Raw genomic sequence first — 24,004 nt, forward strand, 5'->3', positions numbered from 1 at the left:
CCCATAGACTTCAATGCCGTTAACATATTTCATCCAGTTTTTCTGTCTTACCCCCACCCCAATGCTAGCCTCATTCTACAACAGTGGCTCCATATAGCATTTGTCCCTTTGTGACTGAGATACCTCACTCAGCATAATGTCCTCCAGGGTCACCCATTTTGAATAATATTGCATTTTTAAAAGGAGATGTTGACTGTAGTGAAGAAGAGATAAATAGGTACAAAGATCAGTAGAAGACTGTTACATTAATCCAAGAAGGATACTGGTGACCTAAAAATAAGTTAGTAGCAGAGGAACTGACTCTAGAAGTTTGAAGTTGAAGAAGCAAAAATTAAGTTTGGGAATTACATATTAGACATATAGTTATATAATTTTTATAAAGATATGAAATAGTACATCTACCCCAGATAGGTATATTTTGGGTAAGCAAAGTTGGATTATTATAGACTAATAAAATAATATTGCTGAAGATCATCCAAACATACGTTAGCAAGTACATTGACAGAGAACTGCCAGAAGTTCACGCTGGGTTTAGAAGAGGCAGTGGCATCAGGGCTATAATTGTTGATGACTGAAAGCAGAGAATATTAGAAGAATGTTTATTTATGCTTTATTGGCTATGCAAAGGCATTTGACCGTGTGGCTCATGACAAATTATGACTAACATTGAGAAGAATGGGAATCTGAGAACACTTGATTGTGCTCATGCAAAACCTATATCTAGACCAAGAGACAGTTGTCCAGATAAGAGAATACTACATGGTTTAAAATTGGGAAAGTAGTGTGTCAGGGTTGTATCCTCTCTCCCTGCTTTTTCAGTCTGTATGCTGAACAAATCATTTGAGAAACTGGACTCTATAAAGAAAATTGTGGCATCAGGATCTGAGGAAGACTTACCAACATACTTCATTATGCAGATGACAATCTTGCTTGCTGAAAGTGAAGAGGGCTTGAAGCAGTAGCTGCAGAAGATTAAGCACTACAGTCTTCATATGTATTCTATCTCAATATCAAGAAAACAAAAATTCTTACCATTCGACTGATAGACAAAATCAAGATAGATGGAGAAAAGATTAAAACTGTCAACAACCACTTCTTCCTTGGATCCACAATCCACACACTTGGAACCAACAGTTAGGAGATCAGAAGATGTAATGCATTGGGAACGTCTCTTGCCAGGGGTCTCTACAAATTAGTGAGGTATAACAATGTCAGTTTGAGGACCAAGATGTACCTGATTCTGTTCTTTTCATACACTAGCTGTGTGTCTAAGAGTTGGACAGTGAATAAGGATGACAGAGAATTGATACCTTTGAACCGTGTTGTGTTGGAGAAGAGTACGGGATATCTTCCAAACTGCCAAAAGAACAGATGTCTTGGGAAAAGTACAGGCAGAGTGCTCCTTGGAGGCAAAGATGACAATACTTTGTCTCACATACTTTGGGGAGGTTGTTAGGAGACCCTATTCCTTGGAGAGGGACATCATGCTTGGAAAGACAGGATTGGTGAAAGAGAGGAAGACCCTCAACCAGGTTGATTTACGCAGTGACTCTAGTCTAGTGGGCTCTAGTGTCAGAAGTGATGATGATGATGATGATGGTGATGACACAGGATAGGACAGGGTTCAGATCTGTTGTCCATAGGGTTGCTGTGAGACTTATTCAACTCTGCAACACCTAACATCAACAACAAATTGGATTAATAGAATTTCCAAACAGAGCTCTTTAATAAATAAGTATAGAGTCTAAAATGAAAGAGTACAGGCTGAGGAGTTATATTCACAGCATCTGAATATTCAAGTGAAGCTATCTTGTAGGGAGAACCCAAGCCTAAATGAATAGCAGCATCTGAGGGAGTATAAAACAATGAAGTGCAGAGACGACTAAAGAGAAACTCGGAGAGAGTGATGATACATCAAACATCAGTATTAGAGTTATATAAATTTTACCCTCCCATCCTCACACCGAACAACCCTATAGGACAGAGAAGAACTGCAGCATGGAATTTCCAAGTCAGTCATGAAAACAGTTGGCTTCCTGAGAGCAGTTAAGTCTGTTTGAACTGCTGATCTTTCAGATAGCAATTGAAGGTTTAACCACAGTTCTACCAGAACTACTTAGGTCTATACAGTTGGGCAATCAACTGATTACTCAGGTTTTTTCCCCCAAAAGGGCTGGGAGATAACCTTAAGAAAACCATCTTGTGACCCATTCTTGAGTTACAGAGAAAATTATTTAGAGATGTAAGTGACTGGGTCAATGGGATTAGATCTGTTGGAAACGAGATTGGCTTGAGATGGTGTAGGGTTCAAAGCTACTGTACGTAGGGTCCCTATGAGTTGCAGACAACTTGATGGTATAGTAGTACAACAAGGTCATTGCTCTCAAACATTTGTAGGAAAGGACCTCTTAAAAAGTTGCAATGGTACTTTTACAAAATACAGTAAACATTAATTACTTGAAAAAAGACGTAAAAATAAAACAAAAAATACAAGCCTAAAATCTTTTTTATTTTTTAAAGCATTTTATTTTTGTCTATACTTGCTTCCAAGATTCTAAATAAGGTTACTTTTGGAAGTTTCTAGGTCAGGTTCAGATAAATGCAGGGCGTTCACGAATAGCTTATATATAGCCTAGACTCAAGATAAGCTGCAGACACAATCTGAAGCAAAATGGGAAAAAGCACCTTTTTTAAAAATTTTTTTTTTATTTTATTAAGGCATTATTTCCAAAGTGATAATTAGTTCACTCTTCCAGAAGTGATCTCAGTGGTGGAGTGGAGCCATTGAAATAAGATGTTAGGTGAGTGATGTTCAGCTGAAAGGCAAGTATTAAACCTATGTCCTTAATTAAAGTGAAAGGGTCACAGAGTACTTGTCACTACCTATATGCTTTTATGATAAATATAATCCAAATAGTAACTTCTGTCATTAACATTGGTTCTTGATCATAAGGTACTTCCTGAAATATTTCAGTGTCAACCTATTCTTTTTGGTACAGTGGCTTTCCGAATAAGCTCCAAATTCTTTTGATGACTTCAGGATCATTCAAGATTTTACCCGTAGCATCTCTCAGTATTGCAACGCAATTTAAATTGCAACTTGAATTTGTTTTTAACTTCTTTAAGCTTGAGAAATGACAAGCAAATTCTTCCCTTTTTTGTTCTCCAACTTAAAGTTTTAGTATATTCTGGATTTTTTTTAAATTATTTTTTTTAAATTTTCATTCATTCATTGTTACACACTTTCCTCCCTGCCCTCTACCCGCAGTTTGCTTTTCTCTTTGAAAAGTAAAAAAAAAAATTAAAAAAAAAATTTCATTGTTATATGTACGTCCTAGTCCATGCCACTATGCAGCTTTCATTCTGGATTCTTGTCATGACAATAATACCTAATCATACCAACTCCTAAACAATACTCTCTCTCATCTGTTTCAATGCAGTATACATTATTTAACCCCTCTTAGTTTCCCCCAACTCTGATGTCAGTTCTTCTTTACAGCAGTGACACTATGCAGTATTTATCCTTTTGTGACTTAAGATATTTCACTCTCATAATGTCCTCCAGGGTCACTCATTTTGTATAATATTTCATGAGTTCCTTGTTTTTCAATGCAGCAAAGTACTCCATTGTGTGAATATACCAAAGCTTCTCTATCCATTCGTTTGTGATGGGCACTTGGGTTGTTTCCAACTTTTTGCTATTGCAAACAAAGCTGAGATAAACATAGGTGTGCATATACCTACTTGGGTGGCGGAAAAGCATCTTCTAAAGACCGGTTTAGAAATCCTGATCCAGCAGATTGTTTCTTTTCTCTGGGAACAAAGCTGACATATACTGGCTGCTAGGCCACCATTTACAGGTATAGCTATAAGACAACAGGGTAAAAACCCTCCAAAAATAAGCAAGCAAATCCATCTATGTTACAGCACAAGTTTCACAGCTCAGATAACCTGTACTCCAAGGTATATTTGTAAGTCAAATGTGCTGTCGTAAGTGGAATAACTGCTATTGGTAAGCCAACAACTATCTGAGCCTTTGTCACATTTAAGATGTGTTGGAGGGGAGAGGGAATGTGTAGAAAATGACTGTTTGCTATTACAGAGAGCAGCATTAAGTCCAGTATATGCTGATCCATGTTCAGGTAGATTTTTTTTCTACTTCTGAAAGTTGGTGAATTTTTCTGATTATAGTATCAATAGAATTATGTTTTCCTTGGTCATATCATCTGATTTGTTGGGTCTTTTGTTGTGTACCATCAAGACGGATCCGACTAGCACAGGAGGAGATTGCCTCTCCTTCTCCAGCGAAGCATCTGGTGGATTTGAACTGCAGGCCTTCAGGATTGCAGAACAGCTTCTTGCCACTAGACCACCAGCGCTCCCTTTGGCCATATTATCTGATTCATGATTTTTCGTCATGAAGCCTTGTATTTCCCCTTCTTTCAACAGTCAGTGCCTCCACTGGTTGTCCTCAGCTACACTTGAGTACGAGACAGCCTCTGTTATGTGGTGCGGGTACAGCCATCTTTGGCTAACACATCCCAAAATCTTTTAAAAATTGATTTATAGTAATATACAGTAATAAATTTTTAGATGTATAATATGATTTGGTAGTCATATTACCACCACCAATTAAGATGAAGCACAGTTTCATCATCTTCAGAATTTCCTTTTGCTGCTCTATGATCAACATCTAGTAATCTCCATGGTATCACAAACTGACAGGACTATTGCTTTATCCATAAGAGCAAGGTATAAACAAACATGCGTGCTATAGAAGCCAGTTTTGCCTGGCTGACTAACTGGAAGAGTTCCATATTTGTTCCCATTCCAGAAAAAGATGATCCAACAAAGTGCAGAAATTATTGAACAGTATCATTAATGTCACATGCTAGAAGAATCTTGCTGATGATTATTAAAAAATGATTGGAACAAAAAAAATAATTGGAACAGTGTATTGACAGAGGTCTGCCTAAAATCAGGCTGGTTTCAGAAGAGGTTGTGACATAAAGGATCTCATTACTGATACCAGATGGACTTGACTGAAAACAGAGACTATTAGAAAGGTATTTACTTGTGTTTTATTGACTATGCATAGGCTTTTGACTGTGTGAATCAAAACAAATTATGGCTAACATTAAGAAGAATGGGAATCCAGAACTTTTAATTGTGCTCATGTGAAATAGTGCAAGAAGCAGTTGCTGAACAGAGCACTGGAACATTGCATGGTTTAAATAAGGTATGGTTTAGGATTTTATCCTTTCTCCATACCTGTTCAGTCTGTGAGCAAACAGATAATTTGAGAAGGTGAACTTTATGAAGAATGAGTAACACTCATCAACAGCCTGCATAGTGCAGATGGCATGACTGCTTACAGAAAGTGAAGACTTAGGATCTCCGGTCCAAAGGACACCCAACTCCTGGATCATCTTTCTTGATGGCAGTGAAACTTTGCCTTTTCTGCTTCTTACTTGGGAGTGTGGGAAATGGGTGTCGGTGACCCTGGGCCTAGGCCTATTTCGTACTATGTTAGCCAGACTTGCTTCTGAAACACGTGCAGATGCTAGGTGTGACTTGCAGGATGTGCATGTCCTGCCCTCACCCTGTTGTCAATCTGGGAAACCTTTCTTGACATCTCTCTCTACTACACTCTCAAGATGCTTTTATCCATCTCTCACTTCTACTACAATGCCTAACAACAAATCACATCATACAGTTTAAATAGGTACATGTGCATAGTGATTGGAATGTTGGATAACACAGATGGTAGAACCCATTGTGAGCTAGGTGACAGAAGGGAAGAATTGAGAATGATTTAATGAGTTATGGGATTTCTTAGGGCAGGGTTCGGATTTGTTAGTAGAGTTGCTGTTAGTCTAGTCAAATTGATGCCACATAATGACAACAACATTGCCATTTTTGTAAGGACAGTTTTTTATTCTGTCATCTTGTCATCCTTATAGCATTGTCCAGCTCTCAGATGCATAGCAAGTGATTGGAAAGACCATGGCCTGAATCAGATACATGTGATGACAGAAGAATTGATGCCTTTGAACTAAGGTGTTGGAAAAGAGTGCTGAACATCCCATGCACAGCCAAAAGAACAAACAAATTTGTCTTGGAGAGAGTGCAGCCAAAGTGCTATTTAAAAGGCAAAAAGGATGAGGCTTCCCCTCACATTACTTTGGCGTGTTCCTAGGAGGGACTATTCTTTGGAGAAGGACATCATGCTCGGAAACTTAGAGGGTCGGCGAAGGAGTAGGTGGCCCTCAACCAGGTGGTTTTACACAGTGACTGCCACAATGGGTTCTAGTGTGTCAGGAAGTGTGAGGATGGCACAGGATAAGACAGGGTTTAGATCTGTTGTTTGTTGGGTCACTGTGGGTCATACTTGACAGCACCTAACAACATAACTATTCTACCCATTGCAGACGGTTTAGTGCTTGTATTAGTTTTCCTGTAGTTGTTGTAACAAACCAGCATAAGCTGCTTGGCTTAAGATCATACATGTTTATTTTCTCACAATTTTGAAGCCAGAAGTCTGAAACCAGTGTGTCAACACTGTCTTTAATGGGAGAGCATTTTCTAGTCTACCACAGCATGCCTGGTTTCTATCCACTAAATGCCATGAAACACCAAAAATGGTCTCTCAGATAACAAATGTCCTTTGTACCCTGTGGCACTAAGAACCACTGGAAGTTTTCACTTTCTTTCAGTTGTTTCTAGTTCTGAAACTGCACCGAAGTAATAGAATAAGTGATATGTAAGAACAATTGCAGTAAGTATAGACAAGACAAATAGTTTGGTTTTATGTGAAAAAATGAATTATGTGCTTTGTCTTTGGTGCCTTTCTAATTCAACTTTAGTCTTGTCTTCCATATACTTTAGTAGGTGCTTCCTTTAGCAAAAAAGTCCTCATGTGTTGGTGTACTTTTTTGTGGGAAGTTTTTTTTTTAATGCCATATATACATATATATTACAGCATATTCTTCCCATCTAATTTTTTCCCCTTCATTCATTATTGCACATTTTCGTCCCTGCCCACCCCACCTCTCGGTTCGCTTTTCTCTTTGAAAAGAAAAAAAAATCTTTCACTGTTATACAATGTCCCTATACCCCCAAGCCCAGAGTCCACTTTATTGTGCATTTCTTTTTCTGGAATCTTGTCATGAAAATAATACCTAATTATATATTCCTTTTAAACAGTTCTCCCCTTCATCTGTTTCAATGCAGTATACATTATTTATCCTCTCTTTTCTTAGTCACCCCCGACCCCGATATTAGTCCCATTTTACAACAGTGGCACTATGCAGTATTTGTCCTTTTGTGACTGAGATATTTCACAGAGCATAATGTCCTCCAGAACATAGATTTTGTATAATATTTCTTGAGTTCCTTGTTTTTCAATGTAGTATAGTATTCCATTGTGTGAATATACCATACCTTTTCTATCCATATATTTGTTGATGGGCACTTGGATTGTTTCCAACTCTTTGCTGTTGTGAACAGAGCCACAAGAAACTTGGGTGTGCGTATATCTGCTTGTGTGGCAGTTCTAGTTTTTTGAATTCCCAGTAGTGGAATTGCTGGGTCAAATAGTATTTCTATTTCCAATTTTTTGAGAAAGCACCATACTGTCTTCTGTAGTTGTTGCACCATTTTACACTCCCACCAATGGTGAATAAGGGTTCCAGTTTTTCTACAACTTCACTAGCATTTATTGTTTGCTGCTCTTTTGAATTTTGCTATTCTTACTGGGGTGAGATGATATCTCATAGTTGTTTTGATTTGCATTTGTCTTAGAGCTAGGGATTTTGAACATTTCTTCATGTGTTTGTTTGTCATCTGAATGTCTTCTTTGGTGAAGTGTCTGTTCATATCCTGTGCCCATTTTGCAAATGGGTTATTTATCTTACCTTGTTATGGTGCTTGAGTATTATATAAATTCTAGATATAAGTCCCTTATCAGACATGTCATTGCCAAATTTTTTCCCCAGTCTATGGCTTCCCTTTTTACCCTGTTGGAGAAGTTTTTGGATGTGCATAGAGATTTGATTTTTAGAGGGTCCCATTCATCTATTTTTGTCTTCTCTTGGTTGTAAGGTGTGGGACGCTTTTGCAAGTTCTCCTCCTAACAGGTTCCACTGATGGAAATCATCATCACATTGTCAACAGAGGGACTGTAAAGCCATTTTGGATACACATTGTTTCAGACTTATAACATTAAATGGTTAATTCTGATTAGATGTCAGTGCCTGCCTTAAAATATCAGTTATTTCCATTGTAAAGTTTGTTTGTGTCAACGGTCTTTCTCTGTAGAACCTCTTTTAAAAATACTTAATCTTCCAGAGACCTAATAGGAGTATCTTGGGAGACTTTGGAAGACTATCTTGTCTAGTTTATCATAGGGACTCTGGTGACACATGGGTTGAGTATTCAGCCACTAATCAACAGATGGGCGATTTAAATCCATTTAGCAACTCCAAGGAAGAAAAACCTGTTGATATGCTCCCATAAAGGCTTTAACTTTGAGAATCCTGACACATTTTTATTCGGCCATGTGAGGTCGCTAAGAACAGAATCAACTAGATCTAACAACATACTTTTGCTATGTTTTCTACTGCATTATTCCTTGTTGCTTCTCAGTCACGTCACATTGGAACTGTTTAGTTGTTCCAGTTTTTCCAAATTTCTTTGGAGCGGTTTACTGTCATGTTTTATTCTTTACCCATAACATAAATTTTGTTCCAGTTTAACATTTTATTTCTTAATTGTACTGCATTTTTTTTAATTGACTGCTTATATACATGAAACACATGTTCATAGTATCAGATGAGTAAGAGAAAGAAAACTGTGATACATATTACTGTCTGTTTACTAGCTGGCAAAATAGGATTCTCCATAGGTTATATATAAGCATTCACACTTGATGCTTTTTTTTGTCACTTGTGTGCAGCTTTCGTACTGTGTAACTTAGAGCAGTCAGCAGCCAGTATTAATGGTTAACTAGTTGGCAGAACTGTACTAAGCTATTTAGGGATCTCTGGTGGTCTAGTGGTAAGAAGCTGCATTGCAATCCCTAATGCACTTAGTTCGGATCCACCAGCTGCTCTGTGGGAGGAGGATGAGTAGTCTTGTGCAGTTTACTGCCTCTGAAAACTCACTAGAGGGTCACTTATGACTTGATAGTACACACCACCACCACTACCAAACTCTTTAATGTGAATTTTCCTGATTCATACAAAAATGTCTTTTTTTTTTTTTAATACATAAAGGCATTTTATTTGCATCCCAGGAAAAAGAATCCCAGGATTTTTCCCGCTGTGTGTTTTCATTTTGCTTCCTTGTGGTTCATGCTATCAGCTGAGGTTGTTAATACAGTAAAACTAAACTGATGGGATGGGAGCAGATTATTCTGCCACTTTTCTAGATCTTTGAGTTGCACATAAAATCTGGGGCTGGTAATGCCATACTTGTTAAACCTGCCTGTGAGGTTGACAAAAGTCTTTTCCCTGCTCTGTTTTCATCAGTGATTTCAAATACGCCAGTGTAGCCGCCTTCATCACTGTTAGTGATGTCAGTAATCACTGTTAGGAAGTGAATTACTACTGGCAGTTGCTTCTCTTCTCAACATAGTTGATGCTCTTGAGAGCGTCATCCAGGACATTCGTGCACGTCATTGTGGTGGCAAGAAAGATAGTGGAAAGAGTAAAAAAATGTCTTGTCTTTTTTTTTTTTTTTTTGCAAAAATTTCTTGAAGCTGGTCATTTCCCTGCTTTTTGCTCAAGGACATAGAGGCTTGAGGAAATTTTTGTTCAAAGTCACATAATTACTAAGTAGTATCAAGACACTTAATGTGTTTGCTGTACACTCAGAAGTAACTCTGGTAGCATAGTTGGTAGAGAGTTGCACTTCCCAATCAAAAGGTAAATGGTTTGAATCCACCAGCTGCCCTGTGGGAAAAAGATGAGCAGTCTCCTCTAGTGCAATTTTTATAGTCTCTAAAAACCTGCTGGAAAAGCAGCTATGAGTTGATTATGATTCAGTGGGAATGATTTTCAGTTATTTAAATACCCTTGCTTAAGTACAAAGGGAACATTTTTGTCTTCATTACTTGGGTTTAAGACCAGTTGAGGCAAAATTTTGATATATTTATTCCAACTGCTTGGTATCCTTGTCCCTTGTAGCTGTTAGATGCCTTTGAGTCAAGTGTGACTCATAGTGACCCTGTGAACAAAAAACCTGAACCCTGTTCTATCCTGTGCCATCCTCACACTTCCTGACACACAAGGGCCTATTGCAGCAGTCACAGTGTCATTCCACCTGGTTGTCCCTGAGTACCCGGTGTCTTTTTGCATGTTAATAGGAAAAAAAGACATGTTTGGTAGAGGGTCACAGATAAACAAGGTGAAGGCCCTAAACAAGATGGATTGCTCCAGGGTCTATAGCAGTGGTCTGAGCTACAGCACTGATTGTGAGGATGGTGCAGGAGTGGGCAGTGTTTTCTTTTGTTGATCACTGTAAGTGTGAGCTGACTCAATGGCACCTAGCAGCAAGAAATGATCCTAAGGAGTCCTAGTAGCACAAGGGTTAAGCACTGAGACAGTGTCTGAAAGGTCAGCCACTGAAAACCCACCCAGTTTCTTCCACAGAAGAAAGACCTGGTGATCTGCTCCCATAAAGATTTATAGCCTTGCAAAGCCTCTTGTGCAGTTGTGTTCTGTTCTGTAGGGTCATTCTTAGTAAGAATAACCTCAGTGGCCCTGTTGGTTTTAGTTAACCTTCCATGGCACCTTATGTTGGCCTTTCCTGTTTTCCCACAAAGGTATTTGGACACTAAAGTTATTTATGGCCCTTCTTTTATCTTAAATTAGTATCCTTGTTTAGCAACACTTAATTCATTGCTCCTGGGATATTGAAGAAAGTGGTATGATGGAAATTAATTCTGTGGAATAATTGATAAATTCTTAGCTTTTAAGTGTTGATAATATTAAATAGGATGTATAGAGTAATAATGTGAGGATTGGTCAATTTTGTCATCCCACTTGGCTTAAGAGGGCTGTCCCAGAGTTTGAAAGACGAAATAGTGCAACAGTGAATGACTGAGAACCCCAAATCTCTGTAAATGTTCATTAAAACTAATAAAATTTAATAATAATTAAAAAAATAAAAAAGAAAGATGCAATAGTACCATCAAGGAAGAAGAACTAGAGTGCATTTTATCCTTTGGGCTTGAAAGCCCAGTGCTGAAACTTCCTTGAACTAGGACCCAGCAGAATGAGATGACAGAAGCAAAGACAAGAACCATAAGAAACAGTTAGATGTGAGACAGCTATGGGATCTTGGCCCACAGAGTGCATACCTTTTGGCATTTGTCAGGGAGCTAGATGTGCTGACCCACAGAGTTGAGACTGAATGCCTTTGGGTCCAGGCTTGAGATGGAGTGGGATTCCACTGGTACTTAAAAGTGGTAGAGCTGTAAGAGCTTTTGTAATACTTGCTTGAAAAAGGATGGCAGAGGCCAAAGCAGTAGGGTTAAGGCAGTGAGAGAGGATGGCCTCGGCAGGGCTAAGAGTTTGATAACACTTGTCAGGGAAGGGAAAACAGACTAGCTTTAGTGGCCCAAGGCCAAACGAGATTCCTACCTGTGACAGTGCCAAGGAGATGTTCTGATTAAAGAAATAGTCCCTGAGTCGTTCCTGACCCTGAATTCTAATCACTTGTTACTTTTCTAATAAAATTAATGATCATAAATATGGTAAAGAAATCAAATTGTTGTATTGCATAGGGCATTTCTAAAGAACACGGATGTCACTTTAAACCTAAGGTGCACCTGACCCAAGCCATGATATTTTCATATGAATGTGAAAGTTTGCCAGTGAATGAGGAAGATTAAAGAAGAGTTGATGCCTTTGAATTTGTGATTTGCTGAAAGATCTGAATGTAGACTGCCAAAAGATTCAATTCAGTCTTAAAAGTGATAGTACAGACAGAGTACTCTTTTTAGAAGAAAGAATGAGATTTATTTCACTTTAAGCATGCTATCGGTAGGGACTAGTTCTGTGTCTCTGAGTTCTGTAGGACCATTGTAACCAATTACCAAAACCAGCAGAGGACACATGCTATGCTATGCTATGAGAGGATGAGTGGTCTTAGAATTGGTAGAAAAAGTTTAGAATAATGTATGGGTGGGGTGAGTAAAGAGGATGGGGTTGTAGAGGGGATGAGGATTGTGGTGAGTCTGATACTGTAAGAATTGTCTCTAGGCTGGTATTGTTGGTACTGATAGAGGTGCTTCCCCCATGTAAAGTTAAAGAAAGTTAGAAGCTACTGCCTCTACACCCACCCTTTTTTTACAGTTCTATCAATACATTATCCTTCTCAGCATTTAATAAAATAATTTCTCTTTTTTACCCATTTTCATCATGTTGATATGTGCCATGAAGTCAGAACTGACTCATAGCTGATTTTCTAGTGCATTTTCTGAGGCTGTAAATAGCATGAGAGGAGAGAGAGTGCCCATCTTTCTCTGCAGAGCAGCTGGTACATTCAAACTGCCCACTCTTGGGTAGGCTGCACAGAGTTCTATCTACGAGACCACCAGAGCTCCCAACTTTTATCTGAGATGTTTTTGTTAGTTATCTCTTTGTTGATTACTCAGATACCATGTTAGTTTTTCAAAGTGTATTGATTTCTCTTTACAATGTTTTATACATTGTTAGATAAAACACTTTATAAATTTGTGTGTGGTATTGTCACTGAAAATTTTTTTCAAGCCCCTTTATACCACATACCCATTTGCTATTTGCAGTTCTGGTGGTCTAGTGGTAAGAGGCTATGCTACAGTCCCAAATGCACTTGGTTAAAATCTACCAGCTGCCCCGCAGGAGGATGGTCATTTCCATAACTTTTTCATATAGTTCTAATCTTATAAAATAAACATACCAATTCATTTGGATAAACTTTTAAAATTGTTATTGTTTAGATTTAATACCGTATTTAAAAGAGTATAGTGATTAAAGCAGCCAAATTTACTAGTTAAGTTTCACTGCTCTTTGGTTTTAAGAAAATGTCAAGGACCCATGTGCTTGAATTTATGGCATGGATCAGTCATAATGTTCCATTCCAGAGCAAACTGGCCCTGAACTCTGAACTTTCCCTGGTCTCATTGCTCATAGGCTGCAGGCACTGAAGTTGGCTGTTTGGTCTTCCTTTTTCATTGTCAGACTTTTACGTACATATGAAGCAATTGAATAATGCATGTAGTCACTTATTTTTTATACATTTGCATTAAGATGTACTAACTGCAACTAAAGGTATATGTGGCATTTTATTCATACCTCATTTTTAGTAAAATGTATTAACACTGACAGTTATAGCATGTAATTTGCTGAGACAGTCATTGTCAGATGTTCAGTCACAGATGTTCAAAGATAAGATTTATAGAGATAAGAATAATAAAAGGCAATGATAATGAAAAGAATAGGTATTCAACTTCTGTCTGAACCAATTTCTCATAGAGTAGTTGGAATTGAGAACTCCATTGTAAATTGGAAATTATTGTATAGGTTTGTTGTTTCCAGTTTTTTAATAATTGAAGCTATGCTTGTGCATGTATGATTTTATGTAAGTTTCTTTTGACTAGCAGCCCATTTTATGTACCTAGTACTGCCATAAGAAAAATGCCACTAGAGGTTGACTTTAAGAAACAGAAATTTGAGTCCCATAGATTAGAGGGTACTGGCCAGTTGTGCTCTATTCTTGGAAAAGAGATTCTTGCAACCTCAGGTATTGCTTGCCATTCCATGACCGTTATTCATACAACACCTAACGTGTGTGTGGGCGCGTGCATGTGTGCGCATCTCTTTTCCCTTTTTATAAAACTGACATAAGACCCACTTGACTTAGTCACAAGTACCAGGCTTAGGACTTCAGCCTGTCTTTGTGGGGAGTTACGGAGTGTCACACTTTAATTCCTAATAAGATTAATAAGGAGCATACTTTTGTTGTTGTTGTTTCTTTATTCATGGAAAATTGTTTTTTAAAAAGGACTGTGCCGGTTTACTTGGTATCTAACAGTGTACTTACATTACTTATTCACAAATGCTGTAAACTGTCAGGATTGTTTGACTAGTGATAGAACCAGTTTTAAATGATTGAGAATTGACTCTTACTGGATTTTTACTTGTGTATTTATGAAAATGCCCCATCTCACTTTTCTTCCATTGGTTTAAAAAATACTGTTTTTAAAAACAGAAAAGTTATAGTTCACACTTTCTTTAGGACCCACCTTATTCTAGCAATAACTCTGCCGTAATAACCACCAAAGACACCACCTCACCTAGTTCCAAATAGGATTTTCTTCTGTCCTAACGGAAAACATTTCTGAATTTCTAGAATATGCGTTGTTTTTTTAAATTAAATTTTATTAATTTTAATGAACATTTACAGAGATTTGGGGTTTTCATTCATTCATTGTTGCACTATTTTCTCTACCCTCCTCCCCAGTTTCTTCTCCCCCCCCCTTGAAAGTCTGTTTTAATTGTCCAATTGCCACAGTACTTGTCAAAGCCAGTTCTGATTAATCTCCTTTGTCAGTGTGTCCTTTGCCATTCCCTATCACCCCTCCTTGAGAGAGACTTCACCCTGATTCCTAGGGAAAAGGGGACAGTGTATTCTCTTAGCTACTTCCTGCTGTAAAGGGATGCTGTAGGTTTCAGGGTGAAGATCTTCTCTCACTACTCTAAAGGGCCCCTTTGGCAATAGGAAACACATAGACTGTTATGGAGATTGATTTTGGAATTTAGATGCATTGTTATCAATTGTGCTTAGCCGTGCATGTTCATATCCGTGAAGATGTAATATGGAAGTGTTGCAGCCTAGAAGACACAAATTTAACAAGGTAAACGTACATGAGTCAAAAATTGAAAAGCAGTAATATTCCACGTAGAGGCTCTAATAGTGGCACCGATCAAGTTACAGAGGGAAGGTAGTTCTTACAATAAAAGGCCTATTGACTAGTACTTTGTCTATTATATTATAAAGGTTAGGGATCACAAGATGTAGAGGTTCAACTATGTCATTTATTGTTCTTAAGTCCTGGAGCAAATTCCATCTACTACTGGGTTGTTTTACAACTCAGAAGTCCGCATGCAAGGCAGAGGTGAACTAAGGAACTGCTTATGAGGCTTTCTGTCAATTCCAACAACTAAGAAATAGTGAGAAGAGTTGGGACCTCAGAAAGCTTTTAGAACCAGATAGTAGGCTCTTGGGTCCAGGAGAAAGGGAATATACTTACCAGTAATGTTAATGCTCACCCACAGTTCTTCTGGGAGGATCTAAATCATTGAAGCATCCTCCTTTGTTTCCAGTAGAATGTGAGTTTTATTTTACACTTTAGACACAGCACATTGTCTGGTTGTTTGGGTTTTTTAAAATTATGAATGAAGACTTATGTTTTAACGCTGCTTTCTCTTAAAAGGGAGCGCTGGTGACTTAATTGTAAAGAGTTGTGTTGCTGACCCAGAGGCACAAGGTTTAAATCCACAAATTGCTGCTAGGGAGAAAGATTAATAATCTCCTGTGTGATTTACTGTCTCTGAAAATCCATGGGAGGGTCAGCTGTGAGTCGGTTCTAACTTTGCCTTCAAGCTCATTTCACTTTAGACAGCCAGCAGTTGAGAAGTAAACTAATGGGTTATCCTTAAGAAAGAAAGAAAAGGGTACTATTGATTTTCTTGACAACTCTGTATTCTGATATGAGCAGATTATAAGAGAATATCTTTTTTCACTTTTCCTCCCCTGTCTTTTCAGGTGCAAGTGAAAGTGTAGGAAAACACATGCTTGAAGCCTGCAACAATAATCTGGAGATGGCTGTCACAATGTTTTTGGATGGTGGTGGAATTGCTGAAGAGCCCAGTACCAGTTCAGCAAGTGTCTCCACTGTGAGACCACATACAGAGTATGAATATATATATATATATTTTTTTTTTCTTGTTAGGAGCAAATTCCCCTTGCCTCAGTTAACCGTTATATTTTTATTAAAGTTAGGTTAGTTTTTTTGCTTTTGAAAAATTAAGGGTTGAAGTAGTTTGAAAAACCATGAGATGAAATAGTTGTACCTTATGTACTTTAAATTCTTTAAAGCTCTGTTACATCTATTTCTTGATCCTCCAAAGAACACTATAGGTTGCCATTGCTCTCTAGAGTGCTTTGTTTAACTGGCTGTTTTTAAATTACAAGATATTACTAATTGTTGATAAATTATTTCTTTTTTAGGGTATTATTTGGAATTCTGAGTCTTCAGTATCAGGAACAGTCAGTTATTACTATTAAAAACAACTGAACAACAAGTGTTGAGTTTAATTTCACTTTTATTATAAGTAGGAAGAGAGTAAACTTGGAAGCTACGATTACTAGCTAAGAACATTAATCAGAAAACTTAATATTTAAGATAAAACTGAAAGAATTGAACTGGTTTTTAAAGACATGCTTTACATGACACTGAATAATATTCACTGGAAAAGATGAGTTACTAGTAGATTCTGAAGGGTTATCTCTAGAGAGTTTATGTGCCTTCAGAGGATTTGCTGACCCTTCAGCAGGTTTTAGAGGCTGTAAATCTCACAGGAGGAGATTGCCTGTTTTTCTTTAGCAGAGTTGCTGGTAGATTAGAACCTACCTGCCTTTGGGTTGGCAGCTCAATTCATCTCATGGTTATGTTTGAGTCTGTTTAAAAGTAATTCCCATGTTAGCTTTCAAAATTAACATAAAATTCACTGTCTATTTGCTTAAGCTCATTTTACTTTATCATTACTTATTTATAAATTACTTAGTAATGTAATGGTGATTTTATTAGCACATTTCAAAATTAGCTTGTGCATTATGTGTTTTTCTCCAAACTCTTGTATTAGTTTCCTATGTGTGCTCAGAAAGTTATGCTAAGAAAATATGGTAAACTTTTGTTTTTCAACTCTTTTTTGTGATAATTTGTTTTTTTAAATCTTTGGATGACTTGATGACAGTTGATTTGAACTTTTTTGTTGTTTTATATCCTGTTTCTTTTTTGCTTGAGTAATGTTGAGAAGGGGGACAGGAACTTCCCCCCCTTCTTCTGTTTCTTCTCTTTATGAAACATTTGTAGTGTCTATGTCACACACTTTATTCCAGTTGATTTCTATGGGGAGACCATCTTAAAAATTATTACGATTTAGTATAGTTCCTAAAAGTCACAAAGTCTGGTTTTATTTTTTAATTGATTTTGGTGAAAGCTTACAGAATGATTAGGTTTGCATTCATTCCTTTATACATATTTTCCTTCATCTCCCTTCTTTTCCCCCTCTTCAATTCACTTTGTAATGTATGTCTTGTTTTAGATTGTCATACATATAATGACTAATCATCCATCCCTTTCTGATATCCCTTTCCTTCACCTATTCCAGTACAATGCTCATTATCTACCTACTCTTTTTCCTATTCTTCTCTGCCCCCATTGTCCACTCTGTTTTATAACAGTGGTCTACTGGTCTTATGCAGCATTTGTTGTTTTGTGACCGAGATATTTCACTAAACATAATGTCTTCTAGACTTGTCCATGTTATGTAGTATTTTATAAGATCACTGTTTTTCCGTGCTGCATAGTATTTCATTGTGTTAATGTACTGCAGTTTTTCTATCCATTCATTTGTTGAAAGACACTTGAGCTGCTTCCATCTTTTCAGTATTGTGAATAATCTGCAATAAACATGAGTGCATATTTTGATATGTGTTACAACTCTGGTTTTTTAAGGGTATATTCCTAATAGTGGGATAGCAAAGTCAAATGGTATGTCTATTTCCAACTTTTTGAGCAAGTGCCATATTGCCTTCTGTAATGGTGGTACCATTTTACATTTCAGCCTGCAGTGAATCAGAGTTCCAGTCTGTCTACATCCTTGCCAGCACTTGTCATTTGTTGTCCTGTTGAACTTTGCTGCTGTTGCTGGGGTGTGTTTCTACTTTACTTGTTAATCATAACACATAATTAACAGAATTTTTATTTTTTATATTTTCCTACCTTTCTTTTTTATAAATAGAGAAGAAGTTCGTGCCCCAATTCCTCAAAAGCAGGAAATATTGGTAGAACCAGAACCTTTATTTGGTGGTAAGTTTATTTCTTCCCTTAATGTTGTTTGACTTAATTGATATCCGTGAGATCTTAATGAAGCTAATATGTGAAATGATATTGAGTGAGTATTATTGGTTAATTTATAGTATTTTATTTTGTATAGAGTCAGTTCTTAAATTTTAAACTCCTCAAAATACTGTGCAATTGCTCTTTTCAAAGAGTGAACGATATTGAGAAAAATGTATTTATTGTAGAAAACTAAAAGGACTAAAGTTAACAAAAATAAAAATGGCCTTATAATGGAAATAAATCTGTTTTAGATGAAAGACCCGGAATATTTTTCATTTTCTAGATACCTATATGGCTACCAAATCATTAGAATTTTTATATATTTTTTAGTTCCTGTTTCCATTTCTAGAAGTACTGATTTTGTATCATACAGCAGGAACAGTGTCTTTTATGTGTTAATTTGGGTATGTAGTCAAGATGCTGCACAATAATCAGCTTTAAGGGAAATTACAGTTTATGTTTAATAAACTAATTTCTCTTTTGTTAACTGTTTTCATGCATTAATGTAAAAAATGAGAAGATAGTTTTAATCCAGTTGAGCAAACAGGTAGAAAAATTGAAATTGTGCATATTAATGGTTGTTGTTGTTATGTGCCGTCGAGTCGCTTGAGACTCATAGCAACCCTATGTACAACAGCCCTAAACTCTGCTCTGTCCTGTGCCAGTTGCACTGTCTCTGACACTCCCATCCCGATTATCCCAGTCACTGAATCAATCCACCTCATAGAGGGCCTTCCCCTCCTGCGCTGTCCCTCCACCCTCCCAAGCATGATGTCCTTCTCCAAGGACCGGTCTCTCGTCACAACATGACCAAAGTATGTTAGACGGAGTCTCAGAATCCTTGCCTCCAAGGAGCCACCCGGTTTAACCCTTTCCAGGATGAATCTGTTTGGTTTCCTAGCAGTCCATGGTATTCTCAATACTCTTCTCCAGCACCACAGCTCAAAGGCATCAATTCTCCTTCTATCCTCCTTGGTCATTGTCCAACTCTCTGATGTGTAACAAGATGCAAAGACCATGGCCTATATCAGACGTACCTTAATTTCCAGAGAGACAAATGTAGAGAAATTGTTTTGAAAGGTGAGAACAAGAGACCTGTAGAACCTATTTTTAGGTAAATGAATAGAGAAGAAATGTTACAATAAAAGACAAAGAATATGAAAGAAACCTTAACTTTGGATTTAAAAGAGCCCTTTAATGGAGAATTTTTATAAGCTGGATCTTTAGATAGCTTTGGTATATTAACTGTAAGAAACTTCTATATTCAGAAATATATAAAGGTGGGCAGAAGAAAACTATGGTCTGAATATTGAAGTGTATATGTGTTTTCTGAACTGTTTGGCTTAGCGAGTCATCATGCTATTAATATGCCAGAAGTAGTAGTAAGCCTTTTTGGTAATTTTTCCCCACATATAAATGTTATGATTAGAATTTGGAGCTTCTTGAAAGCTTTATCTCTTTTTTTTTTTTAAATTAAGACTTTATGAAAGTTTACTAAGCAAATTTTTTCACTCGTACATATTTTATAACATTAATTACAATAGCCACAGTGTAATTTTTTACACTTCCTCTCTGTAATTCTACTATTGATTATTCTCTACTCCTGTCTTCCATCTCTTTAGTAATAATGTGTTGAGCACTCCATTATTGAATATTTCCTTTCCCCTTAACCCATCTTGATATGTATCTGTTATCCACTTATTATTTATTCCCTTCTCTCTCCCTGATAATTTTCCAAGAATGAGTCTATCTATACATAAACCTTTCTTTAGCTTCTTATAGTGGTAATTTTATACATTATTTGCCCTTTTATGATTGACTTTTATTCAACACAGTCTTCTAGATTTGACTTTGTTATGCTGTGTTTTGCAAATTCTTTATTGTTCTTCATTGTTGTGTACTACTTCATTTGTGAATGTATCATAGTTTCTTTAGCCATTCATCTGTTGTTGGACTTGGTTTATTTCCATTTCTTTGTAAATAATGCTGCAGTGAACATAGGTATGCATATATCTGTATTGCAGCTTTTGTTTTTCTGGGAAATGAGCTTAGTAGTGGAGTTGCTTGATAAAATGTCATTTCTATTTCTAATTTTCGAAGGAAGTGTCAAACTGCTTCCCGTGGTGGTTGCACTATTTTATATTTCCAGTAGCAGTTTATGAACATTCCAGTCTCTATACCCTCGCCAATATTTGTTGTTTACTGTCTTTTACTGAATTTTGCTGTTATTACTAGGGTGAGATGAGATACCATAATTGTTTTGATGTGTACCTATCTGGATTAGTAGTAATGAATTATGTGTAACCACTGCAGATGTATGTGGTTCAAATCTGCCAGCTGCTCCCTGGGAGAACATGGGCAGAGTACTTCCATGTAATTAATTAACTCTCTCTGAAACGGTGCTAGAGGGTCAGTTCCACCTCAGCAGTACACAACAACAATAAGAACTACAATGCTAATGAGACTTAAGAGGACTTTAAAACATTTTAAGAGGACATAAAAAAGCACTGCATAAGACCAAAGACTAGAGTCTTCAATATGGATTATATCTTAATATCAGGAAAACAAAAATCCTCACCACTGGGCCAATGGGCAACATCATGATGGGTGGAAAGAATGAAGTGGTGACAATTTCATCTTACTTGGATCCATAATCAGTATCCTTGACATGAGTTGACAGTTTCCATAATCAACATCCTTGACATGAGTTGTCAAATAAATCAAAAGACTTACTACATTGGTTAAATCTGCTGTCAAGGATCAGTTATGTACTCTGCCCAGAAAGTTGGACAGTGACTAATGATGACAGGAGAAGAATCAATGCCTTTGAATTGTGGTGTTGGAGAACAGTACTGAATATCCCAAGGACTGACGAAAGAACAAGCAAATATGTCTTAGAGAAAGTGCTGCTTGGGTATTCCTTGGAGGCAAGGATGGTGAAGGTTTATCTCCTATTATGGGCATGTTATTAGGAGGGATGCTGGTCCTTAGAGAGGGACATTATGCCTGGAAAGGTGGAGGTGTCACAGAAAGGAAGACCTTCAGTAAGATGGACTAACACAGTGATGAGGGCTCAAATATATCAGAGATGATGAGAATGGCACTGGACAACGTTCAAATCCATGGTTCATAGGGGTCAGTTTGAGTCGTCATCAACCAGATGACATCTAACAACAGTAGCTAATAGTCTTTGATGTTTCTTCTTGTATGTGTTGGCCCTCTACTGAATGCCATCTTTGATGAAGTCTCCTTGTGTACTTTACTCATTTTTCAATTGCATTCCCCTTTTAAATAATAAGATAGGATCCTTGAAAAAAACCACAAGGACTGTAGTCTGTGCCATCTTGCTTTTTGAACAAAGGATCAAAGAAGTTCTATCTAAAACCATGCTTTTCTCCTTTAACCTCTAGAGTTACATACATTAAAGAGGGGAATGAGATGACTTAACTACAGTTAGGAAGCCAGTCTTAATTTTCATTGTAAAACCTCAGTTGTAACTTGAGAACTTCTGTTTGTGGAGAGTTTTCTTCTCCCATCATTTTTAATTATAGCAGCCATTTATGTGGTTTGAGATCCATGATACTAAGTTTTGCATAATAATGTTCCTAAGGAAGAAATAAAAAGTATTAATTGTATGAAGTCTTAATCTCTTAAGTATACAGATTGTTAATATTCTGTATCATAAAATGGAGTGTCTGCATAAAGAACTTTTGCATGCTAAAGTGTTAGCTATCTGATGGTAAAACACTTACATAGTTGTTAATTTGTGAGCTGAGCTAGCTGTTTTTTTATGAAACATGATTTTGAAAGATGGTAAACAAGTGATGGTTATTTAAACTTGTACATTCGGCTGCATTTTCTTGAAAATGAGCAAAGTGAATCTCTTACATCAAGGCACACAGCTGATGGTCTTTGAAAAAGTAATTAAAAGAATGAGTTTTCAGACAAAAATCAGAATTTTAGAAAATTTGTACCCTCCATTGTGAGTGAAACAACTTCTCAGTACTTTCTGATGAGATCAGAGTTGACATTAACTTTCATATGGATATATGAATATATAGTGAGAAAGTGAGATTCATGGATTAATGTGTCTTTCCAAAATAAATATATATGGTAATGTAATATGGAAGTTTTATAATGATCCCCTGTGATCTATTAAACCAAATAGTTGTAAAAGTATTAAGGGTGGAATGCATACTATAATCCTGTCCCAGCCCTAAAAATATGTAAAGGAAGTTCTCTACATGTGTGCCCAGTAATACCTTTAATCTAAGTAGAGAGGAAAATAAGCCTAAAAGGGGGACCCAGAAATAATTGGCAGGAGTGGAGTGTGCATTTTTGTACCTAGGCTCCTGCTCAACAAAGCTCCTTCATAGATGAGAAATGGGACATGGTGGTCTCCAGAAAGTGCTGGGAGTATAGATACTGAAAGAAAGTATTTTCCTCTGCCACTTACAGAGAAAGAAGGAAGCAGGCCTTCCAGTGGGCTGACATCTAATTTGAACTATAGGCCTCCTAATCTGTATTTTAAAACTTTGTTTTTGAGTCAGAACATACTCATAGCTGACCCTTTAGTGGGTCTGAAGCTATTATCGAAAAGGAGGAGAGTGCCTATATTAGCATATAAATGAATGCATTTATTATTGTTAGAGCCTGTTAGTGACTCAGAGAGAAAAATGGAAAATTTCCGTGCATGTGATTTACAGCCTCAGAAACCCCAAAAAAGGCCCAGGACGGAGTTGGCTCCGACCAGCAGCAGTGATTATGTGTTTATATTGTGTGCTTGTATGTGCACATGATGTTGTATAATGAAATGCTCAGTATTGGGGGATTTTTATTTAATTTCACAGAGTCACATGACCAGTGCATAGTATAAAATTGAGCATAGGGAAAAGATCCATTCAGAGTGCAAATACAGTCTTTTAAATATCTATTACTCTGTAACAAATTGCCACAATGTATAGGGACCTAAAGCAAGTATTTGTAATCTTAGTTTTTGTGGATAAGGAATCTGTTGTGGTTTATCTGAGTATCTTTGGCTCAGGGTCTCTCAGTGGTACAAGTAGAAGTGTCAGTCAAGATTTTAATTTTTTTTTTTAACAGAGTGTGTCATCTTTTATTGGACAGAGTTCTCAATCTAGGTGACAGGGCTATTCAAGAAGGGGAGGGCGCCTCTTAGTGGTACTTGCGTAACAGTTCATGTTTGAGCTCCTTGTAAGAAAGGCAGTAGCTGCTGAACGCACGTAAGCTGTCAGCACCATGGACAGCCCGGCAATGCTCCTCTTCTTCACATTGATGTACTTGTAGTACTGGTAGTAGCCTCGCTGGAACGCTCCTGCAGTGCTGCTCGGGGTGAAGTCCCGCATCAGTATCCAGCTGGGCAGCTCCCTCAGTTTTACATCCATTAGCTTCCTCTCCTTCAGTGGTACGATGGAGGCCATCTTGGAGTCCTGAGTGTCCGCCAAGATTGTAAGCTTGACTGTGAAGAGGTTGACTGTGAAGGAGCTGCTTCCACATTCACCTTTGTGACCGTTGGCCGGAGTATAGCAAATAAGAGATAGGAGAGCGGGCACTTCAAAATGTAACCTAATTTTAAAGTGACAAACCATCCTATCACCACTGCCACCTTACAGTGAACGGAAGCAAGTCCTCAAATCTCATCCACACAATTCATACATAGAATGTGAAAGTAAGATATTAATAATCAATTGGGGGCCATATTAAGACTGCCTATTAAGGCGACGCAGCGCGAGGGCGAGGCCGCCAGACCGGGGAACGCCGCCGCCAGACCGGGGAACGCCGCTAGAGGGACCCGGAAGAGACCCGGGA

General features: G+C 37.4%; 1 protein-coding gene and 1 pseudogene across 1 annotated transcript in view; one reads left to right on the forward strand and one right to left on the reverse strand.

Annotated features, from left to right (window-relative positions):
* Positions 1-24,004, forward strand: part of UBXN7 (UBX domain protein 7) — a 68,895-nt gene that overhangs the window by 10,712 nt on the left and 34,179 nt on the right. The window contains exons 2-3 of the mRNA XM_006884195.1: positions 15,814-15,961; positions 18,075-18,142. Of these exons, the coding sequence (XP_006884257.1) occupies positions 15,814-15,961; positions 18,075-18,142 (216 nt within the window). The remainder of the gene's footprint in view (positions 1-15,813; positions 15,962-18,074; positions 18,143-24,004) is intronic.
* Positions 23,351-23,616, reverse strand: LOC102872253 (annotated as a pseudogene).

The sequence above is a fragment of the Elephantulus edwardii genome, unplaced genomic scaffold (genome assembly GCF_000299155.1).
Source record: "Elephantulus edwardii isolate Elephantulus edwardi_28Jun2011 unplaced genomic scaffold, EleEdw1.0 scaffold00032, whole genome shotgun sequence".
In the NCBI taxonomy this organism is placed as follows: Eukaryota; Metazoa; Chordata; class Mammalia; order Macroscelidea; family Macroscelididae; genus Elephantulus; species Elephantulus edwardii.